General features: G+C 43.9%; 1 protein-coding gene across 2 annotated transcripts in view; it reads left to right on the top strand.

Moving 5' to 3' along the window:
* Positions 1–20,798, top strand: part of LOC137381996 (cell division cycle protein 20 homolog) — a 67,146-nt gene that overhangs the window by 14,980 nt on the left and 31,368 nt on the right. For both annotated transcript variants that reach the window (XM_068054449.1, XM_068054439.1), the window contains 4 exons: positions 1,389–1,470; positions 16,433–16,555; positions 18,924–19,111; positions 20,318–20,412. In XM_068054449.1, the coding sequence (XP_067910550.1) occupies positions 1,389–1,470; positions 16,433–16,555; positions 18,924–19,111; positions 20,318–20,412 (488 nt within the window). The remainder of the gene's footprint in view (positions 1–1,388; positions 1,471–16,432; positions 16,556–18,923; positions 19,112–20,317; positions 20,413–20,798) is intronic.

Here is a 20,798-nt window from a genome sequence, read left to right as displayed (position 1 = left end):
CTTCAAAGCCTCCAACACCTCCTCCTTTGTAATGTTGATATGCTCCAGGATATCTGTGTTCCCTCCCTTGAACTCACTAGCTTCCAGGACCTTCTCCATAGTAAATACGGATGAGAAATATTCATTTAAGACCTTGCCCATTTCCCCTGGCTCCACACATAGATTGCCACACTGATTCTTAAGGGGACCTACTCTCTCCTTAGCTACCTTTTTACTCTTAATATACTTATAGAATCTTTTAGGATTCTCCTTTATCTTATCTGCCAGGGAAATCTCATGGCCCCTTTTTGCCCTCCTAATTTCCTTCTTAAGTGTAGTCCTACATCCCCTATACTCCTCGAGGGAGTCGCTCGATCCCAGCTGCCTATACCTGACATATGCCTCCTTCTTTGTCCTGACCAGATCCTCAATATCCCTCATCAACCAAGGTTCCCTAAACTTTGCCCTCCCATCTAACAGGAACATGCCGGCCCTGAACTCTTCCTATCTCACTTTTAAAAGCCTCCCACTTGCCAGACGTCCCTTTACCTGTAAACAGCCTCTCCCATTCAACTTTTGAGAGCTCCTGTCTGATGCCATCGAAATTAGCCTTCCCCCAATTTAGGACTTCAACCTGAGGACCAGTCCTATCCTTTTCCATAACTATCTTGAAGCTAATAGAGTTATGGTCACTGGTCCCAAAGTGCTCCCCAACTGACACAGCAACCACCCGTTGATCAACCACAAATCCTGTTAAAATAAGACCAGGTAAAGGCTGAAAAGACCCCTAGACACCTTTCTCATCTGGCTGTAACACTGAGATTGATAGATTTTTAGATACCAAAGGAATTAAGGGATATGGGGAAAAAGCTGCAGATCAGCCACGATCTCACTGAACGACGGAAGAGGTTTGAGAGGCTAAATGACCTTTTCCTGTTTCTATGTTGCCTGTGTCCAGCAATTTCTAGGCTCTTGTGTATGTATTGCAAGCATGTGCTACTAAAACTAGTTCTCTTGAAAGGTCATTGACCTGAAATGTTGGGCTGGATTTCTGTTCCTGGGTCCTGATCATGATGGCGACTGAATTCTGGGTCGGGAACCCAAAACAGCTGGCAGTGGGACCCTGGAAACAAAGACAGAGCGCAAGCTCCCAAGGCTGCAGGGCCAATAGGTGGCCCTCCAGCATTGACAAATCGGCAGCCCGGAGGCAGGAACATGCCGGTAAATTGGCATGCCAGCCGATGGCAGGAAATTGCAGGATGCACCTCTGCACGGCTGTTTGAAAATTTGGCCCGTTAATTCTCTTTCTCTCTCCACAGGGCAGCCAAACCTGATGAGTATTTCCAGCATTTTCTATTTTTATGACTAAAACGAGTGTTCATAATTGTTTTAACTATATTTTTAAATAGAAACCCCAGAGAGTGATATCTTCCAGCTTGAACAAGTCCAGAATTGTGACCATCAATAGAAAATGTAGCCAGACTTGTAAAGGTAAACTGATGCCATTACTTATCTGTTTGCTTTCAACGTACTGAATTTTTACTTTAAAATTAAGATTTAAAAAAAATTAATTCACAGGATGTGGGTATTCAGAGACATGAGTTCAAATCCCACCATGGCAGCTGGTGAGCTTAAAAATCAGTGAAATAAATCTGATAGTATCATTAATATTGACCATGTAATTACTGGATTGTTGTAACAATGCATCTGTTTCACTCATATCCTTCAGGGAGGGAAATCTGTTTTCCTTACCCAGCTTGGTCTATATGTGACTCCAGACCCATAGCAACATGGGCATTGCTGGCAAGGTCAGCATTTATTGCCCATCCCTAATTCTTGAACACCACTGATTGGCTTGCTCAGCCATTTTAGAGGACGGTTAAATGTCAACCACATTGCTGTCCCAGTCTGAGCAACATCAATTTACCCTAACTCTTTGGCAGAAAATTTCATTCATGTAGTGTTGTTCAAAGTGCAAGTAGTGGCCCATGGTGCTCTGTTCCCAAGAAATCTACATAGTCTGTTACGCAAATGAATTTTTTCTCCTTTGCTTCTTGTCTGTCAACCAACATTCTATCCATGGTGCGATATTTCTTGTACCATAAACTTGAATTTTTGGAACAAGTCTCTTGTGAGAACTTTGTTGAATGTCTTTTTAAAATCCATATACACTGCCTCTACTGCATTCCCTTCGGGGCATTTCTTGAAAAAACTAATTTGATCTTGAGTAATAAATTTTCAGATTTAACCCATAGCTGTATTGAACTTGATTATCTATAGTTATCTGGTTTAACTTTATATCCCTCCTTGAATAAGAATGTTACATCAGCTATTCTCTAGTCCTATGGTATAATTTGCATATTGAAGGAGGAGTGAAGAATTGTGACCAAAGTCACTGCTATTGCATCTGACGTCTTTCAACAGACTTTATTCCATCAGGGCCCGTTGACTGATTCACTCTGAGTTCTCCTAATTTTTCAGAACTAATTCCTTTTCCACAGTTAACTCTAACAGTTGTTCCATGTTCTCCTTTTGTACACCAATATTTGCATCTCCACCAATATTTATAAAAATAATGCAATTTATTTATTTAGTATCTCTACTGTGCTTTCATCCTCCTCAATTAGATTCCTTCTATCATCACATAGTTGTCCTATCCTTTCTTCAACTAATGTTTGACATTTTTATGCTTATGAATCCCTTGCTGTTTGTGGACTCTTGCTGGGCACAAATTGGCTGCTGCGTTTCCTACATTGCTGTAGTGACTACATTTCAAAAGTACCTTGGAAGGTTATGAAAGGTACTATATAAATGCAAGTTCTTGCTTTATATTTAATATTTCCTTTTATATTACCTATCAGTTATTTTTCATAATCCCTTTTGGCCCCTCTTACTTTCATATTCTTTTTCCTCGTTTTATCTTTTAATTTTTGTATCCCTTGCCCGATCTACAACAGTGGGCTGAATTTTAAGGGAATGATGTGGACAGGCATGGAGTCGTGGGGGACATAAAATCGGTGCAGAACACGTCAGGGTAGTGACATCCCATCCCGATTTTGTCCATGATGGCAAACATGGAGGGCAGAGGTCCAATGGCAACGCGGCGGGCAGTAATTAAGCTTGTTAAATGGCCAATTGAAAGCGATTTTATGTGTCGGATGCAATTTTGTAAACAGCACAAGGGTCTCATGAGGCTTCAAAGTTTCACCTCCTTCAAGGAGGCGATATTGAGGGAGCAGATCATGGCTGCCTGGAAGGGAAGGCTATCAAAAGGGCAAAGATTGAGGCCCAAGAAGGGCCACGAGGGGAGGGCTGAGCTTAGCATGTAAAGAGTGAGAGGAAGGTTGGCTGTGCTGCAGGGGGGCCAATACAAGAGGACAACAGGCAAGTGACAACTAGGCAAGGGTCACAAGTGTGGGCATCAAGAGGGGGACACAGCTGGGGCAAGACTGTCTCTAAGGGAGAGGCCATATATCATGGGCCTAATTCACCAGGCTTCAGGGACCCCTTCGAAGACGAAGTGTACCTGAGTGGAAGGGAGGGTCAGGCACCTGCAGCGGCACAGCAATGGACTATGGACCAAGGAGGGACCTCAGTGGTGTCCAGACACAGTAGAAGGGCAAAGAGGAGACAGAGAGGGAGGTGGCCGGCGCAGAAGGATGTACCCTCCAGAAAGAGTGTACAGGTTGAGGCTCAACTACCTGCAGATGTCTGAGAGGCAATGCCAATGAAGACTATGCCTCTCTCGGGATGCCATCACTGACTTGTTTGCAATGATGCTTAATCAGCTGTGCCCCAGGGGACTGGGTGGGAATCCAATTCCAGTGGCCCTGAAGGTCACCATGACACTGAACTTCTATATCACCAGATCATTCCAGGGATCAACAGGGGACATTTGTGGAATCTCACAGTCCAGGTACATCAGTGCATCAATGCCCTGTTCAGGAAGGCCGGAGATTATGCGTGCTTCTACACGGATCCCAAATCACAAGTTGAGAGGGCCACTGGTTACGGGACCATCGCTGGATTCCCCCTGGTGCAGTGGGGTTATCGACTGCATCAATGTGGGCATCAAAGCTCCGGAACACCAGCCAGTGGCCTTCACCAACAGGAAGGGCTTCCACCCCCTCAATGTACAACTGGTGTACGACCACTGTAAATGGATCACGGTCTGCGCACGCTATCTGGGAAGTTGTTACAATGCCTACATTTTAAGGCAGACACAAGTGCCTGAACGTTACCACCTTCCCTCCAGCCTTCAGGTATGGATCCTTGGAGACACTGAAGATATGGCGACTGATGCCTGTGAGGAAGTCTTGCATAGATGCAGAGGAGAGGTACAAGGCCTGTCACAGGACAACGCGAACTACCGTTGAGCAGGCCATTTTTAAAATTTTTGATTCGTTCATGGGATGTGGGCGTCGTTGGCTAGTGCAGCATTTATTGCCCATCCCTAATTGCCCTTGAGAAGGTGGTGGTGAGCTGCCTTCTTGAACTGCTGCAGTCCATGTGAGGTAGGTACACCCACAGTGCTGTTAGGAAGGGAGTTCCAGGATTTTGATCAAGCGACAGTGAAGGAACAGCGATATAGTTCTAAGTCAGGATGGTGTGTCTCGGAGGGGAACTTGCAGGTGGTGGTGTTCCCATGCATTTGCTGCCCTTGTCCTTCTAGTTGGTAGAGGTTGCGGATTTGGAAGGTGCTGTCTAAGGAGCCTTGGTGTGTTGCTACAGTGCATCTTGTAAATGGTACACACTGCTGCCACTGTGTGTCAGTGGTGGAGGGAGTGAATGTTTGTGGAGGGGATGCCAATCAAATGGGCTGCTTTGTCCTGGATGGTGTCGAGCTTCTTGAGTGTTGTTGGAGCTGCACCCATCCAGGCAAGAGGAGAGTATTCCATCACACTCCTGACTTTTACCATGTAGATGGTGGACAGGCTTTGGGGAGTCAGGAGGTGAGTTACTCACCGCAGAATTCCTAGGCTCTGACCTGTTCTGGTTGCCATGGTATTTATATGACTACTCCAGTTCAGTTTCTGGTTAATGGTAACCCCTAGGATATTGATAGTGGGGGATTTGGCGATCGTAATGTCATTGAATGTCAAGAGTAGATGGTAAGATTCTCTCTTGTTGGAGATGGTCATTGCCTGGCACTTGTGTGGCGCGAATGTTACTTGCCACTTATCAGCCCAAGCCTGGATATTGTCCAGGTCTTTCTGCATTTCTACTGCTTCAGTATCTGAGGAGTCACAAATGGTGCTGAACATTGTGCAATTATCAGCGAACATCCCCACTTCTGACTTTATGATGGAAGGAAGGTCATTGATGAAGCAGCTGAAATGGTTGGGCCTGCGACGCTACCCTGAGGAACTCCTGCAGTGATATCCTGGAGCTCAGATGATTGACCTCCAACAACCATCTTCCTTTGCACTAGGTATGACTCCAACCAGTGGAGAGTTTCCCCCTGATTCCCATCGATTTCAGTTTTGCTAGGGCTCCTTGATGCCATACTCGGTCAAATGCTGCCTTTATTTCAAGGGCAGTCACTCTCACCTCACCTCTTGAGTTCAACTGCTTTTTCCATGTTTGAACCAAGGCTGTAATGAGGGCAGGAGCTGAGTGGCCCTGGTGGAATCCAAACTGAGCGTCACTGACCAGGTTATTACTAAGCAAGTGCCACTTGATAGCACTGTCGATGACACCTTCCATCACTTTACTGATGATTGAGAGTAGACTAATAGGGCGGTAATTGGCCGGGTTGGACTTGTCCTGCTTTTTATGTACAGGACATACCTGGGCAATTTTCCACATTGCAGGGTAGATGCTAGTGTTGTAGCTGTACTGGAACAGCTTGGCTAGGGGCGCAGCAAGTTCTGGAGCACAGGTCTTCAGTACTATTGCTGGAATGCCTTCAGTCATTTCTTGATATCATGTGGAGTGAATCGAATTGGCTGAAGTCTGGCATCTGTGATGCTGGGGACATCAGAAGGAGGCCAAGATGGATCATCAACTCGGCACTTCTGGCTGAAGATTGTTGCAACTGCTTCAGCCTTATCTTTCGCACTGATGTGCTGGGCTCCCCCATCATTGAGGATGGGGATATTTGTGGAGCCACCTCCTCCAGTTAGTTGTTTAATTGTCCACCACCATTCACAGCTGGATGTGGCAGGACTGCAGAGCTTAGATCTGATCCATTGGTTATGGGATCACTTAGCTCTGTCTATCGCATGCTGCTTACGCAGTTTGGCACGCAAGTCGTCCTGTGTTGTAGCTTCACCAGGTTGACACCTCATTTTGAGGTATGCCTGGTGCTGCTCCTGGCATGCCCTCCTGCACTCTTAGTTGAATCAGGGTTGGTCTCCCGGCTTGATGGTAACGGTAGAGTGGGGAATCTGTCGGGCCATGAGGTTACAGATTGTGATTGAGTACAAATCTGCTGCTGCTGATGGCCCACAGCACCTCATATGGATGCCCAGTCTTGCATTGCTAAATCTGTTTGAAATCTATCCCATTTAGCACAGTGGTAGTGCCACACAACACGATGGACGGTATCCTCAATGTGAAGGTGGGACTTCGTCTCCACAAGAACTGTGCAGTGGTCACTCCTACCAATACTGTCATGGACAGATGCATCTGTGGCAGGCAGATTGGTGAGGACGAGGTCAAGTATGTTTTTCCCTCTTATTGGTTCCCCCACCACCTGCCGCAGACCCAGTCTAGTAGCTATGTCCTTTAGGACTCGGCCAGCTCGGTCAGTAGTGGTGCTACCGAGCCACTCTTGGTGAGGGACATTGAAGTCCCCCACCCAGAGTACATTCTGCACCCTTGCCATCATCAATGCTTCCTCCAAGTGGTGATCAACATGGAGGAGCACTGATTCATCAGCTGAGGGAGGGCGGTAGGTGGTAATCAGCAGGAGGTTTCCTTGCCCATGTTTGACCTGATGCCATGACACTTCATGGGGTCCAGAGTCGATGTTGAGGTCTCCCAGGGCAACTACCTCCCAACTGTATACCACTGTGCCGCCACCTCTGTGGGTCTGTCCTGCCGGTGAGACAGGACATACCCAGGGAAGGTGATGGCTGTGTCTGGGACATTTTCTGTAAGGTATGATTCGGTGAGTATGACTATGTCAGGCTGTTGCTTGACTAGTCTGTGGGACAGCTCTCCCAACTTTGGCACAAGCCCCCGGATGTTAGTAAGGAGGACTTTGCAGGGTTGACAGGGCTGGGTTTGCCGTTGTCATTTCCGGTGCCTAGGTCGATGCCGGGTGGTCTGTCCGGTTTCATTCTGTTTAATTGACTTCGTAGCTCGTAGCGTTTAGATACAACTGAGTGGCTTGCGAGGCCATTTAAGAGTCAACCACATTGATGTGGCTCTGGAGTCACATGTAGGACAGACCAGGTAAGGACAGCAGATTTCCTTCCCTAAAGGACATTAGTGAACCAGATGTGTTTTTACAACAATCGACAATAGTTTCATGGCCATCATTAGACCAGCTTTTAATTCCAGATTTTATTAATTGAATTCAAATTCCATCTTCTGCTGTGGTGGGATTCAAGCCCATGTCCCTAGAGAAATACCCTGGGTCTCTGGAATATCAGTCCAGTGACAATACCACTACGCCACTGCCATTGGTCTGCTGAAGATAAGATTCAGATGCCTAGATCGGTATGGTGGGGTCCTTCAGTACGCCTTTAAGGGAGAGGCCATTTATCATGGACCTCATTCACCCAGGCTTCGGGAACTCCATTGAGGCCTCAGCAAGGGTCTCCTGTATTGTAGTGGTTTGCTGTGTGATGCACAACAAAATGTTTCTCCTCTCCCTGACAGCCTGCAGTAGCACCTGGAAGGAGGCATCCAGAAAGTGTAGGGCCGCATGGGGTCTACTATCAGCCATCTCTAATCATCTGATGTCACCTCCTCCTCTTCCAGGCCTTCCCAATGCAGAGTTCAATATAGGACAGGCAGCCCTTTGAAAATGGTGCCAGATCCTGCCGAGGCGTCACCTGCTCCCTGCCTTCGGGCCCGACTCTGACCTTGCAATTGGTTGGAGCTCACGGCTCATTAGTCTTAACTGGCTGGCCGCCGCTGAATCGCATGCGGCCGTCCATTGCATCCCCTGATGTGCCTTGTGGCTGACTCTGGGAATGATGGCGGGACTGGCGTTCAAAACTTAAAATTCAGCCCAGTGTGTCTATCATTCATTATCTCAGATCCTCTTTTCTCCCTTTCTCCTTGGATAATATTTTCAACTAAAAACTACAGCTTCTATCCCACAAGCTTATATTAATCCTTTTCTCCCTCTCTGTTTGCAAATGTAGACTTTTCCACCTACTGCAATAAAACATAGAAACATAGAAAGTAGGAGCAGGAGTAGGCCATTCGGCCCTTCGAGTCTGCAGCGCCATTCAACAAGATCATGGCTGATCGTTCAAACTCCGCACCCTGTTCCCGCTTTCTCCCCCTATCCCTTGATTCCTTTAGCTCTAAGAACTATATCTAACTCTTTCTTGAATATATTTAATGATTTGTCCTCAACTACTTTGTGTGGTAGAGAATTCCACAGGTTCACCACTCTCTGGGTGAAGAAATCCCTCCTCATCTCAGTCCTAAATGGCTTACCCTTTATCCTTAGACTGTGACCCCTGGTCCTGGACTCCCCCGCCATTGGGAACATTCTTCCTGCAAGTAGTCTGTCCAGTCCTGTTCGAATTTTGTAGGTTTCTATGAGATCCCCTCTCATTCTTCTAAACTCTAGCGAATATAAGCCTAATCAACCCAATCTCTGTCCATATGTCAGTCCTGCCATCCCAGGAATCAGTCTGGTGAACCTTCGCTGCACTACCTCCATAGCAAGAACATTCTTCCTCAGATAAGGAGACCAAAACTGCACACAATACTCCAGATGTGGTCTCACCAAGGCCTTGTATAATTGCATCCTTGCTCCTGTACTTGAATCCTCTCGCTTTGAAGGCAACATACCATTTGCCTTCTTAACTGCCTGCTGCACCTGCATGCTTACTTTCAGCAATTGGTGCACAAGGGCACCCAGGTCTCGCTGTACCTCCCCCTTTCCCAATCTATCGCCGTTCAGCTAATAATCTGCCTTTATGTTTTTGCCACCAAAGTGGATAATCTCACATTTTACTACAGCTTTATTTACCCTCTGTACAAGCACACTGGTGCCATTTTGGTTCAGGTGAAGTGTAGTTTTCCGTGTTCTAGAAGTTGGTCCAATTCCCCTGGAACAGGTATTTAATTATTGCTCAATGCTGTTTTTTCAGTTTTATGTTGTTATGCTATTTTTAAGCTGTTCTTTAGTTTTTGTGAGTTTTCTAGATTGCCACTTTAAGCTCCTTTTGATGATAATTGGTGTGTGAAAGTGGGGGTGGCTGGATGGTAGGGGAGAGGAGTGGAATGGAACAAAGAAGCAACAGAATGAAAATAATTGCTGTACAATCTCCTACATGATCTTTAAGACTGTTGGTCAAATTGCATTATTTCCACTCACAGTCTGTTGAGAATTTGTGTGGTATGATTTGCATCGAACTTGAGGTTTTTTCTACTAGTTGCTATAGCTACTTCCTGAGGCAAAGTGGCTCTATGAGCACAAGATTTAAAACCTCATTATCTGTGTCAAAAGTTTTCCCACAAGAAAGAGTTGAGTAAATTATTTTTAGAATTGCATGTAAAACTGCAAAAGATTGCAAGATATAAACTTTACCAGAAAATTAAACTTTGGTGACCAAAATGTTCCATTCTAATTTCTTGAAAGTCCATTTTCTCTGGTTGTTTAACCATTTAAAGAGGTAACCTGTTGACAAACATAAGCACAAATGCTTTCTATGTTATGTACATAGGCCATGAAAATGATGGATTAAACATTTACAGGTCTCAGCAAAAATTATTTAAAGTTTTAAAATCTCAATCTTAAAGTGTGTAGTTTTAAATTTTACATAATGAGGTGCAGTGGCATGACCATAATCCATGATTCTCGCCTCTGTAGATAAGAAATCTAGGGTATCCTGGGATATCAGAGCATGGAAGGAATAGGGAAGCATGAAGCATCAGTCCTCTTGCAAGCTCAGGATTATTGTCTCTGAATGTTATGTTTTGTTCTGCTTCATCCTTAGAGCAGAATTTTAATGCAACAGACCCAATTGCAGCGGTGGGGGTCGGGGGGATGGGGCTTGGTGGCAGTGGGTCAGGAACCTGATTGTTGCTGCAGCAGCAGGTTTTTCTGTGACTGTTTTACTCAGCCACAGCATTGTCTCTGAGAAGATTATGAGTTCAAGTCCATTCGGACTTATCCAGGCAGCCACTTCAATTTATAGTATTGAGGGTGTGCTGCATTTTCAGAGTAACTGTCTTTCAAATGAAATGTTAAACTGAGACCTCGTCTGTTCACTTATATGGATGTAAAAGCTCCCATGACACTATTCAAAGAAGAACAGGGGAGTTCTAAGCATTTGGGCGGCACAGTGGCGCAGTGGTTAGCACCGCAGCCTCACAGCTCCAGTGACCCGGGTTCGATTCCGGGTACTGCCTGTGTGGAATTTGCAAGTTCTCCCTGTGTCTGCGTGGGTTTCCTCCGGGTGCTCTGGTTTCCTCCCACATGCCAAAGACTTGCAGGTTGATAGGTAAATTGGCCATTAGCAATTGCCCCTAGTATAGGTAGATGGTAGGGAAAATATAGGGACAGGTGGGGATGTGGTAGGAATATGGGATTAGTGTAGGATTAGTATAAATGGGTGGTTGATGGTCGGCACAGACTCGGTGGGCCGAAGGGCCTGTTTCAGTGCCGTATCTCTAAAAAAAAAATCATAGAACAAAGAAGGAGGCCGTTGAGCTCATCGTGCATGTGCCGGCTCTTTAAAAGAGTTATCCAATTAGTCCCACTCCCGTGCTGTTTCTCCATAGCCCTGCACATTTTTCCTTTCAAAGTATAGATCCAATTCCCTTTTGAAAGTTTCTATTGAATTTGCTTCCACAAGGCAGTGTAAACCAGGTTATAATAACTGGCTGCATAAAACAAATTCTCTTTATCTTTTCTGTGGTTCTTTTGCCAATTATCTTAAATCTGTGTCCTCTGGTTATTGACCCTCCTGCCAGTGGAAACAGTTTTTTCCTTATTTACTCTATCAACATCCTTATAGATTTGCACACCTCTGTTAAATCTCCCATCACCTTCTCTGCTCTAAGGAAAACAATTTCAGCTACCCTAGTCTCTCCAAATAACTGAGTCACTTATCACTGGTATAATTCTAGTAAATCTCTTCTGCACCCTCTCCAAGGCCTTGACATCGTTCCTAAAGCATGGTGTCTAGAATTGAACACAATATGCTAGTTGAGATTTAACCAGTGATTTATAAAGGGTTAACATAACTTCCTTGCTTTTGTATTCTATACCACTATTTATAAAGCTCAGGATCCCATATGCTTTGTAACAACAACATGTATTTGTAGCACATTTAACATAATCAAATGTCCCAAGGCACTTCACAGGAGCATTATAAAGCAACATTTGACACCAAGTCACATAAGGCCATATTAGGGCAGATGGCCAAAAGCTTGGTCAAAGAGGTAGGTTTTAAGGAGCGTCTTAAGGGAGGAAAATGAGGTAGAGAGGCAGAGAGGTGTAGGGAGGGAATCCAGAGCTTAGGGCCTAGGCATCTTAAGGCACAGTCACCAATGGCAGAGCAATTAAGATCAAGGATGCTCATGGGACCAGAATTAGAGGAACGCAGATATCTCAGAGGGTTGTGGGGCTGGAGGATTGCAGAGATAGTGAGGGGCAAGGCCATAGAGGGATTTGAAAACACGGATGAGATTTTAAAAATCATGGCGTTGCTTAACCAGGAGCCAATGTGGGCCAGCGAGCGCAGGGATGATAGGTAAATGGGACTTGGTGCGAGTAAGGACATGGGCAGCAAAGTTTTGGATGACTTCACATTTCTGAGGGTAGAATGTGGGAGGCCAGCAAGGAGTGCTTTGGAATAGTCACGTCGAGAGGTAAAAAAGGCATGGATTAACAGCTTCACTGATATGTCCTGCCACCTTCAAAGATTTCTGTGTGTACTCTCCACATCTCCCTGCTCCTGTGCCCCTTTAAAATTGTTCCATTTAGTTTATATTGCCTCTCCTCATTCTTCCTTCCAAAATGCAACATGTCTTACCCCTCAGCCAACATAATTTTAAAAACAGATTATTTGGTCATTCATCTCATTGCTACTTGTGGGAGCATGATGTGTGCAAACTGGCTTTTGCATTTTGCTACATTGCAACGATAACTGTACTGAGGACATGAAAGATGCGATATGAGTGCAAGTTTTTATGCTTGTTTCAGTCTCACTTCTACACAGGCATACATTAAATTACACATACATCAGACACAGTGAGCTGATTTCACCTCTGAGTATGAATCTTTGGATGTTGGAATGAGAAAGGAGTGTAAATATGTAATACCAGATCTTCATTTGGATTGCGCATGATGTACACTTTTGTAGGGCAGGCAGATAGGAGCCAGTGCAAGGAAACTTGGCACTAGAAGTAGCAAGAACTTTATTGGGTCCTGGGTCACCGCAGAGCCATATGCAGAGCTGTTGCATCTATTGTAAAAGGATTTGCAAACAAATGTCACTGGAATAGCACAGGCAGTGACAGAACCAATCAGCTGTGGTCTCAAGCATACTGTTCCAAATTTAGAATCTTGACTTAGAGACATTCTTAGATTCAGTGGTGTTAGGCACTCCAATAAGCAGTTCTCACCCAATGCTGAAATTGACTCACATTACTGAATATCTATTTATATGATAGCATAATTTAGGGAATATAACAATGCATTCGCTTGACATTCAAGCTGGATATCAAGGGGAGAGTTTTAACTGGGAAAAAAGAATGGGTTTGTGAGCGGGAGGTTGGTTAAAAGGGCTGAAACTGCCAGCGTGTTGGGAAGCTGATGGCAAATCGCCAGCAATCCACCGCATGTGGGAAAGCACCATGGGAAAGGTGGGTTGGCAATTATAATATGTGAAGTGCTCATTAAGAGCTAGTGTAACTCAGGATTTGAACTTTAATTGTAGGTGCATAGGTTTACTGGGCTTCAGGGAACTTGCCAGGGAAATCAAAGTGAGAAGACTGCAGCATTTGAGAGGGCTGAACTATTGACAGGCAGTAAATCCTTTAAATGATGAGACTTCACACCTGCTTCCTTGCCTAGCTGAAAGGCTTTTGCTCACAGGACTTGTTCATGGTGTGTGCTTACACTGCTTTGGAAGTCATTTCTACCAGTGCGTTTGACCTACACTTCCCAGCTGTCAACCTTCAGTTCAGCATGGGAGTCGCTTATGCAGCTTTACCTTGGAACTCAGATGAGGAACAAGAGGAGCCGCAACACCAGTAACAATAACAGCAGCAGCAGAAGCAGCAGCAGTCTCCTCTTCAACCACCCACTGCATCATAGCAGAGGGAGGATGAACACAGAACTCCAGCCTGCAGGAGGCGATATCCTCAACACAGGACTTACAGGCAGAGCAGAAGCTTTCTGGACATGACTGAGCAACTGTGCCTCAGGAGGCTTAAGGTTTTGCTTCCGGTGGTCGCAGACATGGAAAGACAACCTCCTGCCAAGTGGGCAAGATGGCTGGCAAGGTCACCAGAGTCCTTAATTTCTTAGGTTCTGGCTTCTTGCAAGAATCTGCAGGTGGTATTTGCAGAACCTTGCAATCTGCTGCCCACAAGTGCATCTCACAGGTGACCGATGCCATGTTTGCCAAGTCAGGAGTTATGTGCTCTTCTCAACCATTGAGGCCAGTCAGAATGAGCGGGTGTTCAGTTTTGCCACTCTGGCTGGCTTCCCACAGGTCCAGGGAATCACCGACTGCACAAATATGGCGATGAAGGTGCCCCCAGGACACCCTGGAGTCTTCATCTTCTGAAAGGGATTTTGCTTCATTGATGTTCAGCCCGTCTACAACCACAAACAGAACACCATGCATATTTGTGCAAGATTCCCCGGGAGCTGGCATGATGCTTTTATTCTGCGCCTATCAAGTCTCCCTGAGATATTCACACTTTGAAGAAAAGTTAGCGGATAGCTTCTTGAAGACTAGGCTACCCTATGAAGATGTGGTTGATGACACCGGTGAGGAGCCCAGACAGTAATGCCTTGGAGAAATACAATTGAAGCCACCTAACCAGGAGAGCTATCATTGATCAAGCATGTTAAAGATGGGATGTTAAAGATGCACTTTAGGTGCCTGGACAGATCTGGAAAGCCCTTCAGTATGCCCCAGCCAGGGCAAGATAGTGGTCTGCTGGGCCTTGCACAACATGTAAAAGCAGTGAGGCCAAGACCTTGTGAAGGAGGAAGGTGCTGAGCTCTCTGCCTCTTCAAAGAAGGAGGAGGTGGAGGTGGAGGAGGAGGAACAACAAGAGGAGCAGGAGAAGGAAGAGTGTGCATGGCGAGGGTACCAGCAGCCACACTCGTAGCTGTCAGGATGTTCGGCTGGCCTGATTCAGGCATGGTTCATGCAGACTGAGGCAGTGCACCTGATAGGCTGTCAAATACTGAATTCACTGCCACCCCCCCACCCCCCACCCACCCCACAGCCCACAGTACTAAACAGTCCCACAATCAGCAATTCATCCCTTTTACATACAGCTATTGCTCGTCTTTAACTCTTGTCTTATCGTTCTTCACAAAGCAGAAAGTCACTTGCCAAGCAGCAGGCAAAAATAGGCAATACAGGAAAATGGAGCAAACAGCGAAATTCTATTGTATGGAAACAATGAACAGGAAATTAACATTCTAACACTGTTTTCGACATTCTTGTCCATACCCTGTGCAACAAAATTCCTTATTGTTCCTTTATGACTACTCCTAAGTGGTGCTTCCCCTGAGGCTTCAGCAGAGGTAGAGGTAGGCTGCTCATATCCTTGCTCTGACTGCTAAGATGCTCGTCGCTGGCATCCGTTGGGTTTTATAGTCAATCACTGCCCCATCTGCACCCATACAGGGGCAAACATGGCCATCAGGACCAGAGGCAGCAATGCCTTGAATGAGTGGGGTGGGAGGTAGAAGGGATCAGTGATGGAAGCACCTTGAGTTGAGCCCTCAATTCCATGTCCCCTTTCTTCATCCTTCCCCTTTTGGCCCACCACAAATCCCTGCTAGCACTGAGTTGGAGAGCACTTTACTGCACTTCATTGAGGTGCTGAATGGCCAAGCCGAAGTTTTCATCAATCCTGTTTAAGCTGAGTGTGCAAACCATTGTTGAGGGCCAGATGCACTTGGTTGCCTGCTGCATCTTATACTTCATGCAGGTGACCACTCTTTCTATGGACGTAGACATCAACGCGAGGGCCTGAGACATCATGGCACTCATTTCACAGTTTGATCCTCCGATTTCTCTCCAATCATGCACAGTGTCTCTGAACAGTCTGACACACCTCACACATTTTTTGCTGTTCCATCTTTGTTGATGGCCCCTATGTCCAGTTAAGCAGAGGTTGGAATGTCCTGTGCCCTCAAATGGGTCTCTTCACTGCTGTCCCTATTTCCACTATCTGCTCACTAGGAACCTTTTATTTTGCAAATGTGCCACACAGTGAATCAGGCATATGGGCATCCAGGCTAAATTCTCCAATGGGCAACGATGGCCAGTCAGACTCTGCCTTGCGCACAAAGCTTCAAAAATTGACACTGTAGTCTCGTTCGGTAAGGTATGACACTGTCCTCTTCGAGTTCTTCTTAGAGACATTTCACAGTTATTCGCTGGTGTTAAGTCAAGTGATAACTCTTGGTTATGCTCGCCTGGCCTCACCACATGCTATAGTAGAAAATTGACTAGGCCTGTTAAATGCAAAATTAAACCACAAGATCACAATAAATTGCAGTCTTATCAAGCCACATGATATCACATTAGTACAGTGATTGCCTGTGACAGTGTTTTCAGATCCATGTTGTGTCCAGGATCCTGATTTTTGAATTATTGTGCATCTTGGCTTCAATATTCTTCCCAGTGCTGATATGACTATAATCAGGAGAAATTCATCTTGGGTTGTAGCATAAACTGAGTGGGATCACATTGGCTGCCTGTTATATACCCACCCAATACTCTGGAACTAAATATCGGGTAGGGGGTATAACAGGTGGCCCATGTGATGCTGCCACCCAAGATGAATTTCTACCCCTTGTAGTTTGTTTATCATCCACAGAAATGGGCATTGATTACCTTTAGCTCACCCAACTGATCATTCTTCAGGCCAGAGAGTGAACAATCAGAAAGTCTGCACATACACACTTCCAGCGAGGTAAAATATTCCAATGAATTTTACTGTGGTGCATCTATGTACCAATTATTGGTCAGTATTTGTGTCTAGATTTTGTGCCTAATAAGAAAAGAATTACAGGCCCTATCAACAAAGTTGAAGTTCCTGTTCTTTGTTTCAGCATTCAAGAACAATCTAGGTGAAGCTTTTCTTCATGGTAAACGTGATGGCACAAAAAGCAAACGATGTATATCTCTAATCCCTATGAAAGTCTTGGATGCTCCAGGTCTGAAGGATGATTACTGTACGTATTCTTGCATGTTTCTGAGTTTTACAAGCATTTTTACTTGACCTGGGTTTAAAGCAAATATCATTGTTGATATACTCCAGAAATCTTTTTGTTGAAGGATTATGCTGGAGTCAATCTTTCTTTATTCAGTATTGCATTTATTTTACAAAGTAGAAAGATTACAAACATGCATCTCCTCATTCAAACCTTTTCTGAGTTTCAGTAAGTGTCTCCTTATATATATTCAAGTAAGACCCTAATTAACACCTTCCACCTGCATATAATTAATCACAATGAACAGATTCCTTCTTTTTCTTTAAATAAAACTTAGAGTTTAACATGCACAAACATTTCAAAACAAATCAAAATAAATTCTATATTCTGTACAAAGCATTATCCAAAGTATCCCCTCCTCTAGGACCCCTAACAATTTCTTTGTACAAACATTTCTTTTCAGAAAACAGATAATTGATGACTTATATGTACTCATTTAATTTTGGAGATTTCCTTTCTCTCCAACATTTCTTTCAATCCAGCAAGGTCAATCGTAATCTTTTCTCGCTCACACTTTTTGTAGCATGTACATTATCTCACAAGGAATGATTATCTAAAGAACATTCAATGGGTATTTTATCTTCATTATGCCCCTTTTCCAGAATCTCACCTAAAATATTTGACAAATAGAATCTCATAGCCCGTGCCTCCACAAGAGCCAGCGTTTCCACAGCTAAAGTACTTTTAACAACCCTTTTTATTTTCTTAGCTTCCAAGCTAAAGGACAACATTTCCCATGTTCACCCTCAAAAATATTATGAAGCCAGCTGCAATTGCAAACCCATCAGCAAAATTAGCATGTGAAGCATCTCTAAAAATAACTAGTTTCATATTCTTTGGGTCACCTAAGGAGGGAAACTTAAGTATACATTTCTCCAGATTTAATTTTTTAAATGTTTTATTTGCCCTTAAAACATTCTAACTTTTGCGTGTTTCATTGTAGTACTTAACACCAACATATTAAAATTAGCAGCAGGTCTAGTCTGAGTGCACAACCAGTTTAATTGACGAATCAAGCTTTGCAATTGCTCTGTCTCTTCTTTAGGTATATCATCTTTCTGTGATGACCTGGTACAAACAACTGGCATGGGTCACAGACCTGAAACGTTAACTCTACTTCTCTCTCCACAGATCTGCCTGACCTGCTGAATATTTCCTGCACTTTCTGTTTTTATTTCAGATTTCCAGCATGTGCAATATTTTGCTTTTATAAAAAATTGAATCCCAGTTTCAGCTGTCATTTACATTCTGGCTTTCCTTACAAGACTGTTTTACCCAGGTTACCTAGGGAAGAAGGGAAAATGGGACAGGGAGGGATCCATAGTATGCTGATGAAGGAATCTTCAGCAACTAGCCTAAGCAGCGGCATTGCTCTAACAGATTACTACAGACATATTTGTGTGATAAACCTTACTGCAAATAAGATAATTTAGATGAAGTTGGGGTGGAGAAAGTAACCAAGAGGAAGTACTTTTTTTAATGTTACTATACTGTGGTAGAAGGAATTGATTTGGATTTTGGCAAATTCTAGTGAATGATCATCATCAGTGCCATTTTAACTACACACCTAATTAACTGACGCTAAGGCACTGAAGTTCTAATGGGGTTCCCAAAGTTTCCCGCTGTAACTCTGGCAGTGATCCAATGTAACCTGGGTTAAGCTGGGTCTCCGCTGTCTTGCCAGGAGTTCTGCCTGTCTCCCAAAGGAATAGCAGTGGGAGACCAGGATAACTCCAGTGAAATTTCAGGGTCTAATATTTGCTGAGAAGATAGCTTTAAGCTCTAGCCGAAAAAATCCACACAAATTTGAGTGATTTTGTTGTCATAGCTGTACTGCACATATCCAATCTCACACCAAGACACGCTCACCCATCACCTTTGTTCTTCCAAAACTGCATTGCTTCCAGTTTCCCAGTACCTCATATTTAAAATTCTCATTCCTGAGTTTAAATCTCTGCACGGCCTTATCCCTCCTAATTTATATAATCTCTTCTAACACTACAACACCCAACAAATTCTCTGATCCTTTGATACTAACCTCTAGGGCACCTCCTATCATTGACAGCTATACTTTCTGCTGCCTGGGTCCCACTTTCTGGAATTTCCCCTCTCAACCCTTCTGCCTCTACCATGGTCTGCTTCTTTAAGACCCTCCTTAAAAATCTACCTCTTTCGACAAAGCTGTTGGTCACCCCTCCCCATCTCTTCTTTGACTCAGTGTTCATTTTCCTCAAGCCTCTGTGAACCACCTTGGGACAGTTTTCTATTTAAAGGCACCATATAAAATATAGGTTTTTGTTGTTACACCATTCTGCATTATATTTTCTAGATCTTAATTTGGTTGACTGGAATGCTGCAAATCTGGTAGCCATTGCTCTTTCCAATGCTGTGTATCTTTGGCACCCAGAGAAGGGAGTGCATGGGGCCATAAATGTGGAATCAGGATATATCTCATCGGTCGCCTGGATTAAGGATAGAAACAATCTTGCAATTGGAACCAGCACTGCTCATGTACAGGTAATAGGGTATTAATTATTCTCTTTTCAGCTCAATTTTAGTGACCAAACAGATTGTGGAAATCATTTTAGTTTGTAACGTGCTTAAGGTGTCATATGTAATAAATTCTGGCTTGAAGAAATAAGCTAGAGATATTAACAACGATTGTGTGCAATATTGTAGACATGCATTGTAAAAATATCTAAGGTAGCCAATAGAAATACAACTGCCAGTGTTCTTATGGAGTAGCTCAAGGAAAGGCCCCAGGCCTGGTTCTTCACATGGGCCCCACTTCTGCCATTCCAAAAACCTGATTGCAATAAAATCTGATTTCTTTGCTGCATCCTTCAGCAAATAATAACTGTCGCTACCATACAAGTGACAATAGAAACATCTATGCACTCCAGTGCCGAAAAATCCTCTTGGATGCCAAGCCAATTTAAATAAACAAAAACGAAATGGATGGAGATATACTTCATGGGATTCAGGGAATATTGTTATTCTCAACAAAGCTGGTGTTTATTTCCCTTTTAACCCTTCACTTGGGAGCTACTTCCAATTAAAAAATATGGCTATTTCTGCATAGTCAGGAGAGGTTGACCCTTTTTTTCATTCTGCTGTGAAGGTCACTCAATGGTATGGAGGCCAGGGCTGAAGAAATTCCCTGAGTGAGAATTCTCTCTGCTCAACCTCAGCATCCTCTGACATCAAGGAGCCATTTTTAGGATGGACGAAAGCTGTCCCAAACCAGGTCCTTTCAATGGATTTCGAGTGGAGATCAGCCATCTCTGTGTTGCACTGTATATTCCACCCTAACCAGACCTCTTTCCCTCATCTTGCACCATAGGAATACAGATGGGGGTCACAGCAATTCAGTCTCAGGATCCAGATTTTATACAAACCTAGTGGATCTCTGTTTGCACTTCTCTGGATGAGTTATGGGTGGAGGCCTACAAAATTGTTCCAATACCAGCTAACAAATTATTTATATATTTAATAGTTTTTAAACAAATGGGCACTGTGGAGGTATAAGAGTGCTGCCGGCATACATGGAACCATACTGCAGTTATAGGCCACAGCCTTTAGGAGAAGAGGGAAAAGAGGCAAAGCAAAAAAAAAATGATATCTCCATTGTATATTTTGCATGCAAAAGGTTAGATCATTATAAAAAGGATGTATTTTGTTCACAAATTTTTCTCATAACAAGAAATATTTTTCAAATTCAAGTTGTGGGATGTTGAGACTAAGAAGAAATTGCGAAATATGCATAGCCATAGCTCAATGGTTGGTGCTCTGAGCTGGAACGACTACATTCTTAGCAGGTATGTCTGTAGTAGTCTGGCTGCACAATCACCATGTAAGCACATTATATATATATATATATATATATATATATACACACTCATGTTTCAATCACCATTTAAACTTGTATATACTCACATGTTTCAATCATTTTAGCTTAATTTTACTGACCATTTAAATGCTTCTTAAACAGGTAATAGCTGACTATTAAAATTTGCTGTTTTTTTATTGTATGTATAAGATTAAACACACAGTTTTGTTCAGATAGTTTTAAAAAAGCCTCATGTTTGACAATTCCTTCCAGTGGGAAAAAGCAGAAACAAGGGGTCAAATTTTCAAAGTGGAGGCAGAAAACAGGAGCCAGGTCTAATTTTTGGTCTGCAACCTGCCAGTTCTGGGAAACTGA

The sequence above is a fragment of the Heterodontus francisci genome, chromosome 1 (assembly GCF_036365525.1).
Source record: "Heterodontus francisci isolate sHetFra1 chromosome 1, sHetFra1.hap1, whole genome shotgun sequence".
NCBI classification, from domain to species: Eukaryota; Metazoa; Chordata; class Chondrichthyes; order Heterodontiformes; family Heterodontidae; genus Heterodontus; species Heterodontus francisci.
This window is presented reverse-complemented; position numbering and strand designations above follow the sequence as displayed.